Genomic DNA, 16426 nt, shown 5'->3' with positions numbered 1-16426 from the left:
CTGCCTTCGACTCAGGCCACCATCCCAGGGTCCTGGGATTGAGTCTCAAATTGGGCTCCCTGCCCAGCGGGAAACCTGCTTCTCCCTCTGCCTGCCTCCTCCCCCTGCTTGAGCTCACTCGTTCTCTCGCTCTCTCTCAATCTGACAAATAAATGAGTAAAGTCTTAAAAAAATAAAAATAAAATTAAGGTAAATAAACCATGTTGTCAGTCCAAGAACAGATCAACACCCACATTATTCTGCAGCATCCCTGCAGGTACCCAACCCAGGGACGTACTTACTGTTGACTTTGTTTATATTGCCTTGAATTTCAGCTTGAGTGAGCAGCTCCTCATAAACGTCCCTTTCTCTCTCAGAGTTTTCTGTCTGAAAGTGAGTAAAAAGTGCAATGAATCAGTTCAGGTCTCTAAGAAGACCTCAGAAACACTCTTATACTGCTCCCCCAGCCAGGAGAGAACAAAGAATAAGGGTGTGGTTTAAAATCCTTAATGGAGCACACGGTGCAATGCTACACAGCTCTTAACTAAAAACATAAAAAGCAGACCCACTTGTTAACAACAAGCCCAAGGAAGCTTCCAGAACTGGGCAGGAGCAGGAAGCCCTGGTGAACTCTGCTCACTCAGGAGCCTGCATCCTTCCCTCGGACTTGAGCGGAACGGCACACCCAAAGACCAGATCTCAGAGCTTCTCATTGGTTCACACAAAATTAAAGAATAAAAGTCAAATTGGAATCTAATACCAAAAGACTGCATACTATGTAAATCCATTTCATTTATATGTAATTCTTAAAAGGGTAAATACAGGGATCGATTCAGACTGGAGGTTGCCTGGGGTTAGGGATGGGGAGTGGAGGCTGATTGTGAAGAGGGACCGGGGGACTCTGGGGTTGATGGTTTTGTAACCACACGTTTGTCAAAACCCATCAAACCATACATGTAAAATAGTAAATTTTACTGTGTATAAACTATACTTCAAGAAAACTGATTTTTAAAATGGACTCATATCAAACAATGAAAGAATATAAATCAATTAGAAAGAAGAAATGTTCCATTTTTACCCTATTTTTAGCGTTGGTCATTTTCTCCTGCTTGGCCCGATAAAGCACATCCTGGTATGTGGAAGCCAAGGGCTCTTCAAGATTTACAAGCATGGCATTAGGGTTTCTCAGAGCCACAAATGTGTCGGCTGCAATTCTACGGTCAACAGCCTCATTAATGGCAATAACGGCAGCATGCACTAAGAAAATAAAATTAAATTAAAAAATCAAAACATGGAACACTGGGGTTATATAGAGTAAGGGAGGTACATGACACACCCAGAACAACATCATACCCCCTACTGCAGGAAAAGGCTCACTGTGATAGAGAAATGATGACTGGAGTTGGAGGAATGGCTCCCTGAATCCAGTAAGCCTAGTCTCCTCTTGGATGCACAGAGCCACAGCTCTCCCTGTGATCCCATGTCTGGGATGCTGAGTTTGGAATCTCACAGGGAAATATTCGTTAAAGAGCTTTGCAAGCAGGTATTATAGCAATGTTCACCCTCAATCATCACGTAAGTACCATGACAAAAATAACAAACCCAAAGAGACAGTGAAATGTAGAACTCACTTTCTAATGCTTTCATTTTCATCAAAATCACTCACTTCCAAATAACAGTAGCAGAGAAGACCACAGCAGTGTTGACCTCCCTCTACCGACCTAAGCTTGCTAGCAAAACTCCTAACGTCTGGGACCATCACAGTATTCCTGATTGAAGGTGGTAGCAACAAACCCATCTGAACCCACAAAGTTTCTCCTTGCTTACACGCAGCTTCGTCCACTGAGAGCTCATTAGCCAGGATGCCCCCTATCTTGCTGAAGGCGGGCATCTGGATCCCATACTTCTCCAGCTCGATCTTCATGTTGTTGATTTCCTCTTCTACAGGAAAAGATGAAGACCCAGGCAAGCAAATTAAGCACCTTTCCAGAACTCAGAGAAGGAAAGAGATTCCCCAACTACACAATGGGATGAAGTGGCAGCAGCCTCCTAGGACTGTTACGAGGATTTAATGAGATGATAGATGGAAAGCACTGAACATAGTGCCTGGCACAAAGCATATACTCAGTAGATATTAACTATTATTACTATTATCAAGAGCACCAAAAGTCAGTGTAACATGAGAAAGAGCCCTACAGAAAAGAGTTGCTCAAAACTGCTACTTGTGGCATTTCCTACAATGTACTTGGGAAGGAGCAGCTGTGAAGGGAGCTCAGGAACAAATGACCCACAAGCCAGCCAGATGTCTTTACACACCAAGTCAGAAGCTGCTATGGGACCATTCTGCTTCCAAGGCAGGAAGCCAAATGATAAAGAAAACAACATGTAAGGTTTGGCCCTTTTCCCCAGGTCTGGTGAACAACTTCCCCAGAAGGAAAAATGTCACAGATAAAAGTTTTATTAAATTTAAAATTCCCAAGTCTATAGAATAATGACCAGTTCAAAGGATTTGAATCTATATTACCCCAACCAATAATACCACTGTTCTTTTTCTCCCAAAGCCCCCATCTCTTCAAGCATCTGACAAAAGCAAATACATACAGAATAAGGTAAACAAGTTAAATTTTTAAATTACTAAATTGTCACCCCTTGCTCTGCCCACTGTAGGTACTTCCTAAAATGAGAGAACAGAGTTCGAAATTCCCAGTTTACCTGTCTTCTCAATGCACCAGGAGAAGCAAGTTACACTTCTTTGATCTCTGTTGCCAGAGTGTTTTTTTAAGCCCTATGTCTTTAAGATTGGTATTGTTGACTCTCCAGGCTATTTCCACATAAATCAAGCATTTCCTGCCAAGTCTGTAACTCCTTACCTGTGAAGTCAACCTTTCCATAGAGGTCTTGAATCTGAGGAGCCAGGCCCAGTTTGAACAGGTACAAACTAGAATACACGATATGCAAAAAGAGTTAGGACTCCCAGCTGCACCCAGCTGCTGCTCTTAGATTAAGGAGGAAAGTCATCATAAAGAGAACAAACATTCTGAACATATATATCCCTGCATGCTGCCATATCCCCCTTTGCAATTACTGTACTTTATCTCAGAACCTTTTCTGAGTTTTACATCATATTGTTCTAGAAAGTCACATGATGCAATGCAAAAAGCACTGGGCTGGGAATCAGAAGACACAAGTTCAAGTCCCAGTTCTGGTACAAATCCAGTGTGCAATTAGATGTTATCATACATGTGAATATAGTCTATCTAGGTGGAGAAACCTTCACTTCTGTATACCCTCCTATGATCAATAAGTTTTAACTAACAAGATATCTATGAAAATGGGGGCGCCTAGGTGGCTCAGTGGGTTAAGCCTCTGGCTTCACCTCAGGTCATGATCTCAGGGTCCTGGGATTGAGCCCCGTGTCGGGGTCCCTGCTCAGTGGGGAGCCTGCTTCCCCCTCTATCTCTGTCCACTGCTCTGCCTACTTGTGATCTCTGTCAAATAAACAAATTTTTTTTTAAAGTGTCATGAAAATGATTTAAATAAAAAGTCTTATTTAAACTGAATTCATATTACTGATGGAAACGTTTCAGGTAATTCATGAATTTTAAATAAACATCTTATCTTTATTGTTTAAATAAAAAAAAAAGAAATCTATTCAACTTTAAATCTCATGAAGGCAGGAACAATAAATGTCTTGTTCACCACTGTCTACCCGGAACCTGACATATATTAATAAATACTGACATTTCAGACAGACAGGTGCATAAGAAAATGTCTACAAGCCTGAATGACCATAACTGGATTCTAAGGACCCAGCAGATCAGAATCAACAAGAAGTGCACTTGACAAAGATGGACACGAGCAAGACACGGACGGCCTAGCAGTAAGGGAATTAAAAACGCTTAGGAAACAAATCACAGAAACTCAACAGAGTGACCTACAATTTGTGTAAATAATCTGTAAACCTCAGCTTGATCTAAACACGAATATGGATCATGTATGTTGCATTCACAGAACTGATCAGCACTTAAACTGTATATGATAAACAGAAATGTATAATCTAAAAAAAGTCAAGTATTCGGAAAAGACATTCGAATTTATACATTCAGAGTAGCTAATTATTTTCTCAGATAACTACAAGTATGAATCATATGCATATGATTAAGTGTTTTTTAGAGTAAGATGTTCAAAATGGAATTATACAATGTTCTTCTCTCAAATGACTTTAAATCTGTTCAACAAAATTTTCCAAAGCAAAATAGCCAATAACATTCTGGATCTATACCATGTACCCACTATATATATTATTTCTCCCATATAATACGTCCTACCCACGTTCCAAATTTCTTCAGGAATTTCTCACTCTTTTATTTCTACATGGACAGCAGAAAGTGATTGCCACACATCAAGAAACTTCAAGAATGTCACTTTTATAAGCCCAAGAAGAGTGAGTTCATTTTTTAGGTCTTTCAAAGGTAAATTAAAGTTGTTAAGACATTCCGAGCTATGAGTAGAGCAGAAGAGAAGCTAAGACATAGGCACCATCTTTCTTTTACCTCAATTATTGAGAATATTTTAAGGAGGTGCTGGAGTTATGAATATAACCACAATGGTCACTCTGACCCTTTTGCCCAGAACCAAGAGTAGTCAACTGAAACTGAAACTTTCAATCCTACCAGTGAACACCCCTTTCCAATCTTTGCTCCTGTTCTCCCCAGTTTTACAAGTAACTGTTAGGGGACAACAGCCAGCCTATGATTGAGCTCAGGTTCATTTTCCTTTTCTTTTTTTCCTACTGAACCTGTACTTTATAGTAATGGGGAAAGGAGGGTGTGGATTCCTCTTATCTTTGCTGCCTGCAGAGCAACCTAGAAATCACTATGCTGATCTCAAAGATTGTTTATAAAGGCTCTTAAACACAAACACAGCAGTTGCTTAGGAAACAGAATCTAGTACCGTCCACAGTCCGTGATCTAAATTCTTTGGGCCAGATATGAATTTAGGATTTCTCAGATATTAGAAAGGTTTTATAGTGTATACAGTATTATACAATATCTGTTCACTTAAGTATATACAGTATTACAAAACACACCAGCAAGACTTGAGGCAGCAGCCCTGAAAAAATATATTATTTTTTTATAATTATAATTTTATAATATATTACTCTGCAGAGAAACATACACATAATCACAGTAAGGAGACAAATATTCTAAATAACTTTAATTAATTCTGATCAGATTTTGCCAACAAATGAGTTTGAAACAAACTTCAAGATGATTTTCAGCTTTTACATTTCTTTAGGATTATGGGCTAATTTAATCCCAAAATCAGTTCTTAGATAAAACATCAGAGGAAATGGAAATAAAGAACTGAGGTCTTGGGGCACCTGGGTGGCTCAGGTCATGATCCCAGCGTCCTGGGATCAAGCCCCACTTTGGGTTCCCTGCTCAGCAGGAAGCCTGCTTCTCCCTCTGCCTCTGCAGCACTCCTGCTTGTGCTCCCGGTCTCATAAATAAAATAATTAATTTAAAAAAAGAATAAAAGAATTGGGGTCTTATCTGAGGGTGGAATGTAATCCAGAAAAGTAATTTAGCAGGACTAAATACAGTGACTATCTCAAAAGAGAAGAAGAAAGAAAGGCAGGAAGGGAGAAAACAAGGAGCTAATAATACTTTTCTGTTACTGCAAATCCAAAAGGGAGAAGGGGCCTCACCACACACAGTGAAGCGAGGTGCCTTTCTCGAACACTGCTGTACCACGGGCTGAAGAGGAGGCTCCCAGCAGGTATACACTGCCTGCCTATCAACAGCGGCCAGCCCTTCAGGAAAAACACTCCAGGGAGGAAAGAAATCATAAATCACCAACCAGAACACACTGCTCTGTATATAATTTCCAAGCACAGGCTGTATACTGAAGAGAAATGAATAATAATAGCAGACTTCCTCCCTTTCCGATTCTGAGAAAGGCACAGTTAATGCTTCATCTCCAATTCAGGGACTTTGGGGGCCTGGGACCCTGGTGACGTTGGAGAACCGTGGCTGCAGAACTCACAGAGAGGAGCTCCGCCAGCAGGGCCTCCTGCTGGCCACGTTCAGATATCCATTGTAGGTGCGACCTTCACAAGGTTATCAACAAAGGCAGACCTCACTCTAACACTGAGCCAATCACAACACTCAGAGTTAATCTGATTTTGGCTCAGACACATACACTTGAAATTGCTACAATCTGAACATTCCCCTAAACAACACCCACTTCTGTTTTTTATTAAATCTTGTGTTACTTTTGTTTGTCCGTTATGATGTGTACCTTGGTACAAAGCAATGTAAGGCATGACCTCTGTCCCTAAGATGCTAATAATGTAATAGAGAGAAAGACAGTGAATGTATGCAAGAAACAACAGAACTAAGAAACAAAGAAACATAGGTGTTTAGACAGAGGAATGAGCGGGAGTCACTGAAATCACAAAACCTCACCAAGAAGATGGGAACTGAATTAAAATTTGACTGGACGGGCGCCTGGGTGGCTCAGTGGGTTAAGCCTCTGCCTTGGGCTCAGGTCATGATCTCAGGGTCCTGGGATCAAGCCCCGCATCGGGCTCTCTGCTCAGCAGGGAGCCTGCTTCCTCCTCTCTATCTGCCTGCCTCTCTGCCTACTTGTGATCTCTGTCTGTCAAATAAATAAATAAAATCTTTTTTAAAATAAATAAATAAATAAATAAAACTTGACTGGATACACTGAGACAAACATGAACAGTCATCTGGTAAAAGAAAGTACCATTTTCTTTTTTCATTTATAGGGCAGAAGATATCCCCTTGAGCTAGAGAAGGAGAAGGAAGGCTTGTTACAATGTATGATTTTGACTACCTAGTGCATGTGAGGCATCTAAGTACTAGAGACACAAAGATAGGGGGAGTCCTGCCCCCAAGGAGTACAGGGCAAGCCAGCAGCAAGAACGAAACACCCGAGGATGATGGAAAGCCACGCACTTGAAGAGGTCTGTGCAAACGCCAGAAGAGCACAAAGACGGGAAGCAGCTAATTCTGTCTGAGGGACAAAAAGTAAAAAAAAGGCATCCAGAAATGTGGCAATCCACAGTAGCAGCTGGAGAAGAACGTGGGTTAAACTCGGAAGTAAAGGGTATCCAGGCCGTGCAAACAGAATAAACAAAGGCACAAGAGCGTGGCGGTGCCCTGGTCCTCAGCTACGTTCGTTCTTTTGTGGGTTTCACATGGCTTCCAGAGATCCAAAGGGTCTGGCACATATTTGATCAAACCTGAGACAACAGGCTTCTCATGGGTCAATATGATACATATATTCATGTATGTAATTAACATTTATTAAGCACACATAGAGGATGCCTTATAATTTCATAAAATGGGCAGCCCGAGCAAAGAAACCCCAGCCACATGTCCCGCTCACTTCGACCACCTTCTCATATAGCCCTGCGGCCACCAGGTAAATCTGTCCCGCTCCACTTGGTGCTATCATATCTACTGAACCCCACCCTCCCTCCACACACATTGCCTCTTCCTTCCAATACAGTATTTTGCCGATTCCAACAGCCAAGGGTCTGAAATTAAGCCATCTTCAGAATCTACTATGAAATTATGAAAAAATTATATTTTGTTTCAGTTCCTATCTGTTATATCTGTTTCGCATAAACATTACTTAATGAACAAATGGCTTGGCGAGGACCTAGAAAACTAAGTAAATTAAAAATCAACCATTTGACAGTTGCTGGCATTATCTGAAGATGTTGATAAAATTTAATTACACTACTAAATTATTAAGACATGGTGAGTGTATTTTGTAATTCAGCTACTGGCTTGTGGCAAAACAGTAAACAGTGATAAGTTTGAAATGTACATCCTTTTTGTAATTCTTAAGAGATTTTAATTAAAAAGAACAGAACTGCATCCCAGCTGAAATGCACAGTTCACAGGAATACTAGATCAACAATGAAAGACTACACTTTGTTTTCAGAGCCAAATTATCTGCTATTATGGAGATAAATAAATCCCTTCTCCCTAGTCCCTAGAAAAACACAGCTGTTTCTCACCACTTTGTTAAGACAAAAGTATCCCATTCTATTTGGAAATCCTGAAGCTAATGTAAGAACTTTCTCGTTGCACCATGGACAAAAAGCTATACATTCAAGTCAGACATTATTCCTACACTGCTTTCTTTTTTACTGAGACAGAACTAACACGTAACATCACATTAGTTTCCAGGGTACAACATAATGATTCAATATATGTATATATTGCAGAACGGTCACCTCAGTAAGTCTCACTAACATCCATCACCACACAGAATTACGGATTTTTTTTCCTTGTGCTGAGAAACGTTTTTGAAGATATATTTATTTAATTTAGATAGAGAGAAAGAGAGAGAGCGTGTGTGCTTAAGTGGGGTTGGGGGAGGGACCAAGGGAGAGAGAGGGGGGAAGCAGACTCCCCCCCCCCCCCCGACGGGGGAGCCTGATGCAGGGCTTGATCCCAGGACCCCGAGATCATGACCTGAGCTGAAACCAAGAATTGGATGCTGAAGCGACTGAGACACTGAGACGCCCCATGCTGAGAACTTTTAAGACCTACTGTCTCCACAACTTTCAAGCACACACTAAATCATTAGTAACGCAAATCCCTGGGAAGTAAGTTACAACCCCAGGGCTTAGTTGTTTTACAGCTGGAAGTGTTTTTTTGACTCCCTTTACCCATTTCGCCCGCCCCCAAGCCCCCACCTCTGGCACTTTAGCAGTCTGTTTATTTTACCAAGAAAATCTGATTACCTGAGTGCGTGGATACAGTAGATACATCTTGGCATGTTTTTTCGATCATAGATATCTGTAGTTTCTGGGTAAAAAATCTAAGGAGGAATAAAAGAAGCAGAGTAAGGTATCCATCCACTGCATTGTTCACCAACCACCAATTATACAAATAAAACGATTAGAAAACATTATTGGCATTCAGCAAGTAACTTCATTAGGAACAGACAATTCATCTTAAGTAATGCAAAGAATAAAACGCTATAATACAGAATAAAAAGCACGAGTTGGAAAAGCCTTATTTGGTTAATCCACTGAGTTTCACCAGGTATGTGAAAGGGATTTGCTTCCTGCAGACTCAGAATGGGTAGATGACACGCAGCGCTGAGCAGTTTAAACCACTGGCCAATGTGGGAAGCTCTGGAGGACTGCGATCTGCCCAGTTACCATGTACCATGCCTAGACACAGAATAACTCAACAATGAGCATTTACTGGAGTGCTTTCAGTTGTGTGAACTACTACATTTAGACATTGGAAAAAAGCTATAAAATATTAAAATGTGTTATATGCAAGGACGTCTGGCTGGCTCAGCTGGTGGAGTGTGTGACTCGATCTCTAGGTTGTGAGGTTGGAGCCCCACACCAGGTACAGAGATTACTTAAAAATAAAATCTTCAAAAAAAAAAAAAATTTGTTACATGATTGGGAGAAGAAAAAAGATACACAGATGAAGTAGGTGAAAGAGAGGATATATGGGAATGTGGAAGACCGGTGGTTCTCCTTAGCACTTGTCACAAATAATCAATTACTTGTGTTATTATCTGATTGACTAGACACTACATGAAGGCAGGGATCAGGTCTATGCAATTCATTGCTGTATCTTCAATGCCAAGCCCAGAGCCAAGGTCATGGAAGGGATTCTACATTTAATGAATTAACAAATGAGGTCAAACAGGAACATAGTAAATTTAGACTGGGTATAATCCTGAATTTCAAGATCTACTTATTTTCATGGTGATGTGGCACCACGTAATTTGTTCTATAATTTAGGGAGAAAGGAGATGATAATGGTCTGGAGAAGTGAAAGACAGAATTTTGAGGCCATCAGAAGAATCTGGATGAGCAGTGAAAGGCAGCAGGAGGAGGCCTGCAGCACCATGGGCCTGTCAGAGCCCTCCACCCACCATGTTTGTCTGTTTTCATGTATTTCCCACAATACCTATGACTCTCGACTAGAAAGAACCGCCCCCCTCGAGAGATGGGATGCACCGAACTGTCTTTTGATCATTTTTCAAACTCTGCACGCTCACTTTCCAAGATGGAGATATCATCATCTCCTGAAAGGTAAAGATCACGGTCGCCCTGAGCCACCCTTCCCGAAAACAGCACAGAATACATTTTAGAAAGTAACAGAAAGATACAGCTGGGTAGGGTAGGATGCAATCTAATTATGAGGGCCTCGAAAGTCAGACAAGTCTGAACTTGATATGCAGGCCCCAGAGAAGTCCTAGCTGTGGAGCCAGGGATAAAAACAGAGCCTCAGACGATCTGGCTGGAGACAGGACACAGGGTACATTGAATCATGGAGAAACTGAAGCTCAGGAGGCACACTGATAACCTCTCTGAACAGATAAAAGAAACATTTCAAATACATGAGGAAGGCTTGGTGCATAACTGCATTTAGGAGTTCAAGGTAACCTCAAGATTCTGAGATGGGATGACAGGGGAATTGAGGACAGGCTACCATTTAGTATAGAGGAGGGGAGGTTCACTTGGGGGAAAAGGAAGGTTTACTCTCAGACAGGAGGAATTCTAGCTAATAGAAAACTATCCGAGAGCTGTCCAGCAGCCATGTGAAACAGTGTGTTTATCTTATAGCAAAGCCTTCAAAATAACTGAAACCATGAGAACAAGAATGTAAGTAAATAAGGACAGCAGCTTAAGGAACCCCCACAACTAGGAAATGGGAGGTAGAACACAAGAGGAAGATGGAGGAGGAGTTGAGTAGATTGAAAACAATTTAAAAATCAAAGTCAGGGGTGCATGGCTGGCTCAGTGAGGAGAGCACGCAACTCTTGATCTTTGGGTTATGAGTTTGAGTCCCACACTGGGCCTAGAGATTACTTAAAAAATAAATTATTTTTAAAGATTTTTTAAAAAAATTATTTATTTGACACAGAGAGAAACAGAGAGAGAGAGGAAACACAAGCAAGGGGAGTGGGAAAGAGAGAAGCAGACTTCCTGCTGAGCAGGGAGCCCGATGCAGGGGTCAATCCCAGGACCCAGGGACCATGACCTGAGCCGAAGGCAGATGCTTAATGATTAAGCCACACATGCGCCCCTTAAAAATAAGATCTTAAAAAAAAAAAAAAAAAATCAAAGACAAAAATCACAAAATATTTTCTGGAAGAGGTGGCTAACAAGACCAATTATAACAAAAAGACAAAAGTGAGAAGAACCAAAAACTTACCACATTAAGCTTCTATAGTTAGCCTACATGTACCATATTAAAAAATTAGGGAAGATATCCCTACAGACACTATATATGTATTGTCAATTATATATATTATTATATTATATTATATATATTATATATATTGTCAATTATATATCATACATTGTATTATGGGCAACAATTTTTAGGCTAAGTATCATTAATCCACATTACAAGTCTTCTGGACCTAAATCATATAGAGTGGACATTTCCAGGCTGATAGCCATGATGGCCCTATTGTCTCTGAAAGCCTTTGGGGATCTCTATGTTTGTTATAGCTGTGGTCCAGGACAATATACTACCATTAGTAAACAAAAGAAGTAGTAAAATTATATCACTAAAAAAGCATTTTGTAGTAACAATACTACTAGTAATAGCATATATTAACAAAGCTCTTAGTACCATTTAAAAGAGGTTAAATCATCATTGCCCATCAGGCATACTACAAAAGAAACAGGTACAACAAGATACAGGTGCACAGAAAGGCCAAGTAGGCGTAAGAAGTTGACACACTGCATTTCCTGACATTTGTGGGCCTAATTCTCAAACCTACCAGTGTGAGGAAGAGAGCTTCAGCATTCTGCTCTGAAAAAAAGAGGACAAAGGCTAGTCTTCTGCCAAGACTTGGCTCTGGATTTAACTCAATTCAAAACAGATATGCAAAACTGACTGGTGCTAGCTAAGTACTGAATATTCAAATGTTCGTCTCCCAGTGGTTCTAGCCCCTCTCGGATCCTCCCTACCTCACTTCTTTCAATCTGTCTTTGGTTACAAAAATTCAGACTACACAGGAAGTTATAAAGAAAATAAAAACGCCCCTTAATGCCATCACACAGAAATCCCATCCCATTACAGACTTTTCCCAAGAATAAAAGGGAAATTTTTTACATAAAATGATACATACATAAAAAGAGATCTATTTTTTTACATAAAAATAGTGATCTCACCTTAGCCAGAACACAAACTCTTATAACCTTAGCCCATTCGGGTTTTTTCTCCCACTTAACACCTCACAGACAACTTCCCTTGTCAATACAGACTAATATCACCCTTTCTAATGAGCTGTACTAGTATTCGACTGGCTGCCACACAGTTAATGCCCCCAGTGAAGGAACATGTGGCTGCTATCTTTTCTATTCTAAGCAATGCTGAAAAACCCTTATGTGCCCATCTTTTCGGGCTTGTCTGATTTTGGGGGTGGGATGAATTCCTAGAAGTAGAATTCTTAGGTCAAAGGATATGGAAAACAAAAGAGATGTCCATGCCTCTAAGAGTTGATGTCGCATGGCCTTCAGGGTTCAGGATAGGACCAGGGATGGGGAGCAGAAGGGGATGCGGAGGCTGGAATGGCAAATTTCACGAAGAGTGGTGCTAAATAAAATAAATTCCTGAGCAGAACACTCGAGGACACACACTTACTCCAAACCCATTCAACTGTACACATGCAGGTTCTGCATACCAACTGTACCTCAAGAAAGATGTTTTAAAAAACAAAGACTACAGCCTTGACCAAAACAAGATACAGGAGGTAAATGCCATCATATTGCCTCTACAACTGGAAACATAAAACAATAGCCCATCATGTTCTCTTACAGACAAAGGAGTATTCTGTAGCTATAAAATGAAACTTCTAAAGTATTTCCTCCTATTTCCTAAAGTCAAATTTTAGTGTAACAACATTGTGAATAAATAAAAACACTGAATTGTAGACTTTAAAAAGATGGGATTTCACGGCATGTGAATTTTAATGTAAGTCTACAGTTTGATGTAGTAAAAGTCAATGACATCATAGGGAACTTCTCTAGGGTGAGGTTAGCAGGGATAGGGAATAAAAAAGAGAAAGAACAAAACTATTCCCTAAAACAAACAGAAGAAAGAGATCCTTTAGTACTTAAGAAAAAAAATAGAAAGAAAGAATATCATTAAAGATTCAATTGAGAATAACTTTACAGGCAGAATGACAACTATGTGCCAACATAGCCTCACGTAAGCCAGAACTCGGAATCTCACGTAAGTTACCTTAGGCAATCCAATCTCATCCATGGCATTCAACCACTGAATCACGTTATCAGTATGTCTAAAGTGCAGGCCAGTTGCCTAGAACAAATAAGAGACCGTTAGGCACTGCTGGCAATATTGAAGCAAATACCAAATAAAGACTCTCTTTGCAAAACTTCCCTTATGTGACTTTGCAAGGTCCCCTTAAATTGAAAGTCTATAGCATTATGTTCACATTCCAATCCTAAAAAGTCGAATCCACATCTCAGCTCCCTTCATCTGAGAACCATCTAGAGAATCTTCCTGTGTAACGTGGTCTATAGAACACAGTCTTCGGGATTCAGTTATCCTGGATTCAGTCCCTGGCTTGGCTGTCTACTGGTGACACTGAGCAAGTCGCTTCACCTCTTTGAGCTTCCTCATCTGTAACACCTACTTCACCAGTTTGTTGTAAAGATGAAATGGGAAAATGTACATAGAGCACTCAGGGTGGTATCTGGCATGTAGAAAATACTCACAAATCGACAGATACCATTAAATATATCAATCAGGGTTTTCATACTACACACACAAAACCCACTCTACATCTCTAGGTCTGTTATTTTAGAGAAAGATTTACTCTCAAGGGGAAGATGGGCAGGACTACTATTCCTATTGCCACGCAGTCTTCACTCTTGTTTTAAATGTCTTGTTGCCTGGGTGGCTCAGTCAGCTGAGTGTCTGACCTAGGTTTTGGCTCAGGTCATGACCCAGGGTCATGGGATCCAGACCCGCCTTGGGCTCTAGTGCTCAGTGGGGAGTCTGCTTGGGATTCTCTCCCTCTGCCGCTTCCGCCCACTCATTCTAGCGCTCTCTCTAAAGATACATAAATCTTTTAAAATTAATTAATGAATGTCTCACTGCTCTGTCCACACTGTAGAGTGCTCCACAGAACAGCTCTAGAACTCTCTTCAGAAAAAGGAATGTTAATTTTTGGTTTGTTTGGTTTGGAATGTTAATTTTGGTTGAGGACCTGTACCTTCCTTGTTGTCCTTTGAACATAAACATAGAACATAAAAACCTCCTTAGACTCTGTCTTCATCCTTAGCTCATTCCAAGTTCTGGCCCAACTCCACAGTCAACCCACTTACATCTTGCCCTTGGTTTTGCAATCTTCCTCTACCTTTTACACTCATCCTTCTCCAAATAGCTGCTCATAAGAAAGCTCCCCCACAGCAGATTCTGGTCCTTGTCAACATCCCAACTTGATTTTTCTTTTTCAGGGCCCTGGGCCACAAGAATCAAAGCCTCTCACCAACCTCGATTTCCTGAAATTGGACTGCTTTTCCAATTTACCTCAAATTTTAATGTCACAGAGGGATCTTTTTCCCCCCTAAAGTTGCAAGGCTATTGCTTTAATTTGCCAATAGATCTCAGTGCTTGGTTAAAATTAAAGTTGTAATTCCCCCTAGTTACTTCCTCTACCTTGTAAGAAATTAAAAAAAAAAAAAAATCATCATGTACCATAAAGATTTCCAGACATACCCCATCACAGGAATTGTATCAAAAATACAGAGAGTTGGGGCACCTGGGTGGCTCAGTGGGTTAAAGCCTCTGCCTTCAGCTCAGGTCATGATCCCAGGGTCCTGGGATCGAGCCCCAAAAAGGCTTTCTGCTCAGCAGGGAGCCTGCATCCCCCTCTCTCTTTCTGCCTGCCTCTCTACTTGTGATCTCTGTTTTCAAATAAACAAATAAAATCTTTAATTAAAAAAAAAATACAGAGAGCCACCTTTCATTACTATACCTGACTTTGCATTATCTTCTCCACTCTGCCAGGTGTTTTATTTTAAAGGAACACACACACTCACACATATTTCTCAATAACTCTGGGACAGGATAAAGTCCACAAATCTTCTCTTTCAAGTTTAAGGAAATTTAAGCCCCAAGCAAGGAAGGACTCACCTTGTATCTGGTCTGCTCTCGATCGTAAATCTTCTTCAAGGACACCACTTTGGGAGAGAAGAAGTTTCCTAGTTTGGCAAGGTAGACCCCATTCCTAAGCCCCTCCTCCAGTTCTGTGGTGGGAGGCAGGTCTTCCCCGAGGCACGCTTCCATCCACCTGCACAAAAGGGAAAGGACGTGACAACAGAGGGAAGGTCTGATCCCCTCCTTAAGAGACTTTTGAGACTCACTCCATTCTCCCTGAGGAGTTTAAGTTCCACATAAGCAACACTCTTTTAAGATCCAATTTCACACACATCCTTGTCCTGACCCACTCAGATCTTAGGAAAACTCCTGAGCAACAAAGCCACCTTCTTCTCTACCCTGCTTCCTTCTGCGGCAGTAGAGCCAACTGGCTCCCCGGCCCCTGACTGCCCAGAAACCTCAGGCCCTAACCCGAGGTCACTCCTGCAGAACTCCTAAACAAAGTCATGTACAGCTGACGGCAGCACTTCAGTTGTTCAAAGATTCAAATGTATGTTCTCTTCCAGTTTCGGAATCCACAAAGAATTTCTAGGTCCAGCTTTTAAGGGTGTTTGGGGGTTACATGAATAGTCAATTATCTCAGCTGAAACAGGGAAGGAAATGCCAATGGAAGCAGTAAAAATGAATGTGTGTTTGTCAGAGGTTGGGGAGGAGACTGCATTTCCCCCTAAAACATTTCTCAAGAGATTTCAGGGAGGCTCAAGATAAAACAATGGACATCTGCATGTATTTTCTACCAACATAAGTGTAGGAAAATAAAAATCATTTAAAGATGATGCTTTGGCTTTTTTTTTTTTTAAGATTTTTTTTTTTTTTTTTTTTTTTTTTTTTTTTTTTTACAGAGAGAGACAGAGTGAGAATAGGAACAAAGCAGGGGGAGCAGCAGAGGGAGAGAAGCAGGCTTCCCAGCAAGCAGGGAGCCCCATGTGGGGCTTGATCCCAAGACCCTGGGATAATGACCTGAGCCCAAGGCAGATGCTTAACAACTGAGCCATCCAGGCACCCCGATGGTTCTGCTTTTTTTTTTTTTTTTTAAAGATTTTATTTATTTATTTGACAGAGAGAAATCACAAGTAGGCAGAGAGGCAGGCAGAGAGAGAGGAGGAAGCAGGCTCCCCGCCGAGCAGAAAGCCCGATGTGGGGCTCGAACCCAGGACCTGGGATCATGACCTGAGCTGAAGGCAGCAGCTCAACCCACTGAGCCACCCAGGCGCCCCTGGTTCTGC

The 16426-nt window shown here is 41.1% G+C and overlaps 1 protein-coding gene across 1 annotated transcript in view; it reads right to left on the bottom strand.

Moving 5' to 3' along the window:
• Nucleotides 1-16426, bottom strand: part of IQGAP1 (IQ motif containing GTPase activating protein 1) — a 101482-nt gene that overhangs the window by 53675 nt on the left and 31381 nt on the right. Inside the window, exons 3-9 of the mRNA XM_047735760.1 lie at nucleotides 15177-15333; nucleotides 13257-13334; nucleotides 8768-8844; nucleotides 2850-2917; nucleotides 1807-1920; nucleotides 1058-1236; nucleotides 282-366 (exon numbers count right to left, since the gene is read on the bottom strand). Of these exons, the coding sequence (XP_047591716.1) occupies nucleotides 282-366; nucleotides 1058-1236; nucleotides 1807-1920; nucleotides 2850-2917; nucleotides 8768-8844; nucleotides 13257-13334; nucleotides 15177-15333 (758 nt within the window). The remainder of the gene's footprint in view (nucleotides 1-281; nucleotides 367-1057; nucleotides 1237-1806; nucleotides 1921-2849; nucleotides 2918-8767; nucleotides 8845-13256; nucleotides 13335-15176; nucleotides 15334-16426) is intronic.

Source organism: Lutra lutra, chromosome 7 (assembly GCF_902655055.1).
Source record: "Lutra lutra chromosome 7, mLutLut1.2, whole genome shotgun sequence".
Taxonomy (NCBI): domain Eukaryota; kingdom Metazoa; phylum Chordata; class Mammalia; order Carnivora; family Mustelidae; genus Lutra; species Lutra lutra.
Note: the sequence above shows the minus strand (reverse complement) of the source record. Positions and strands in the feature narration are given on the sequence as shown.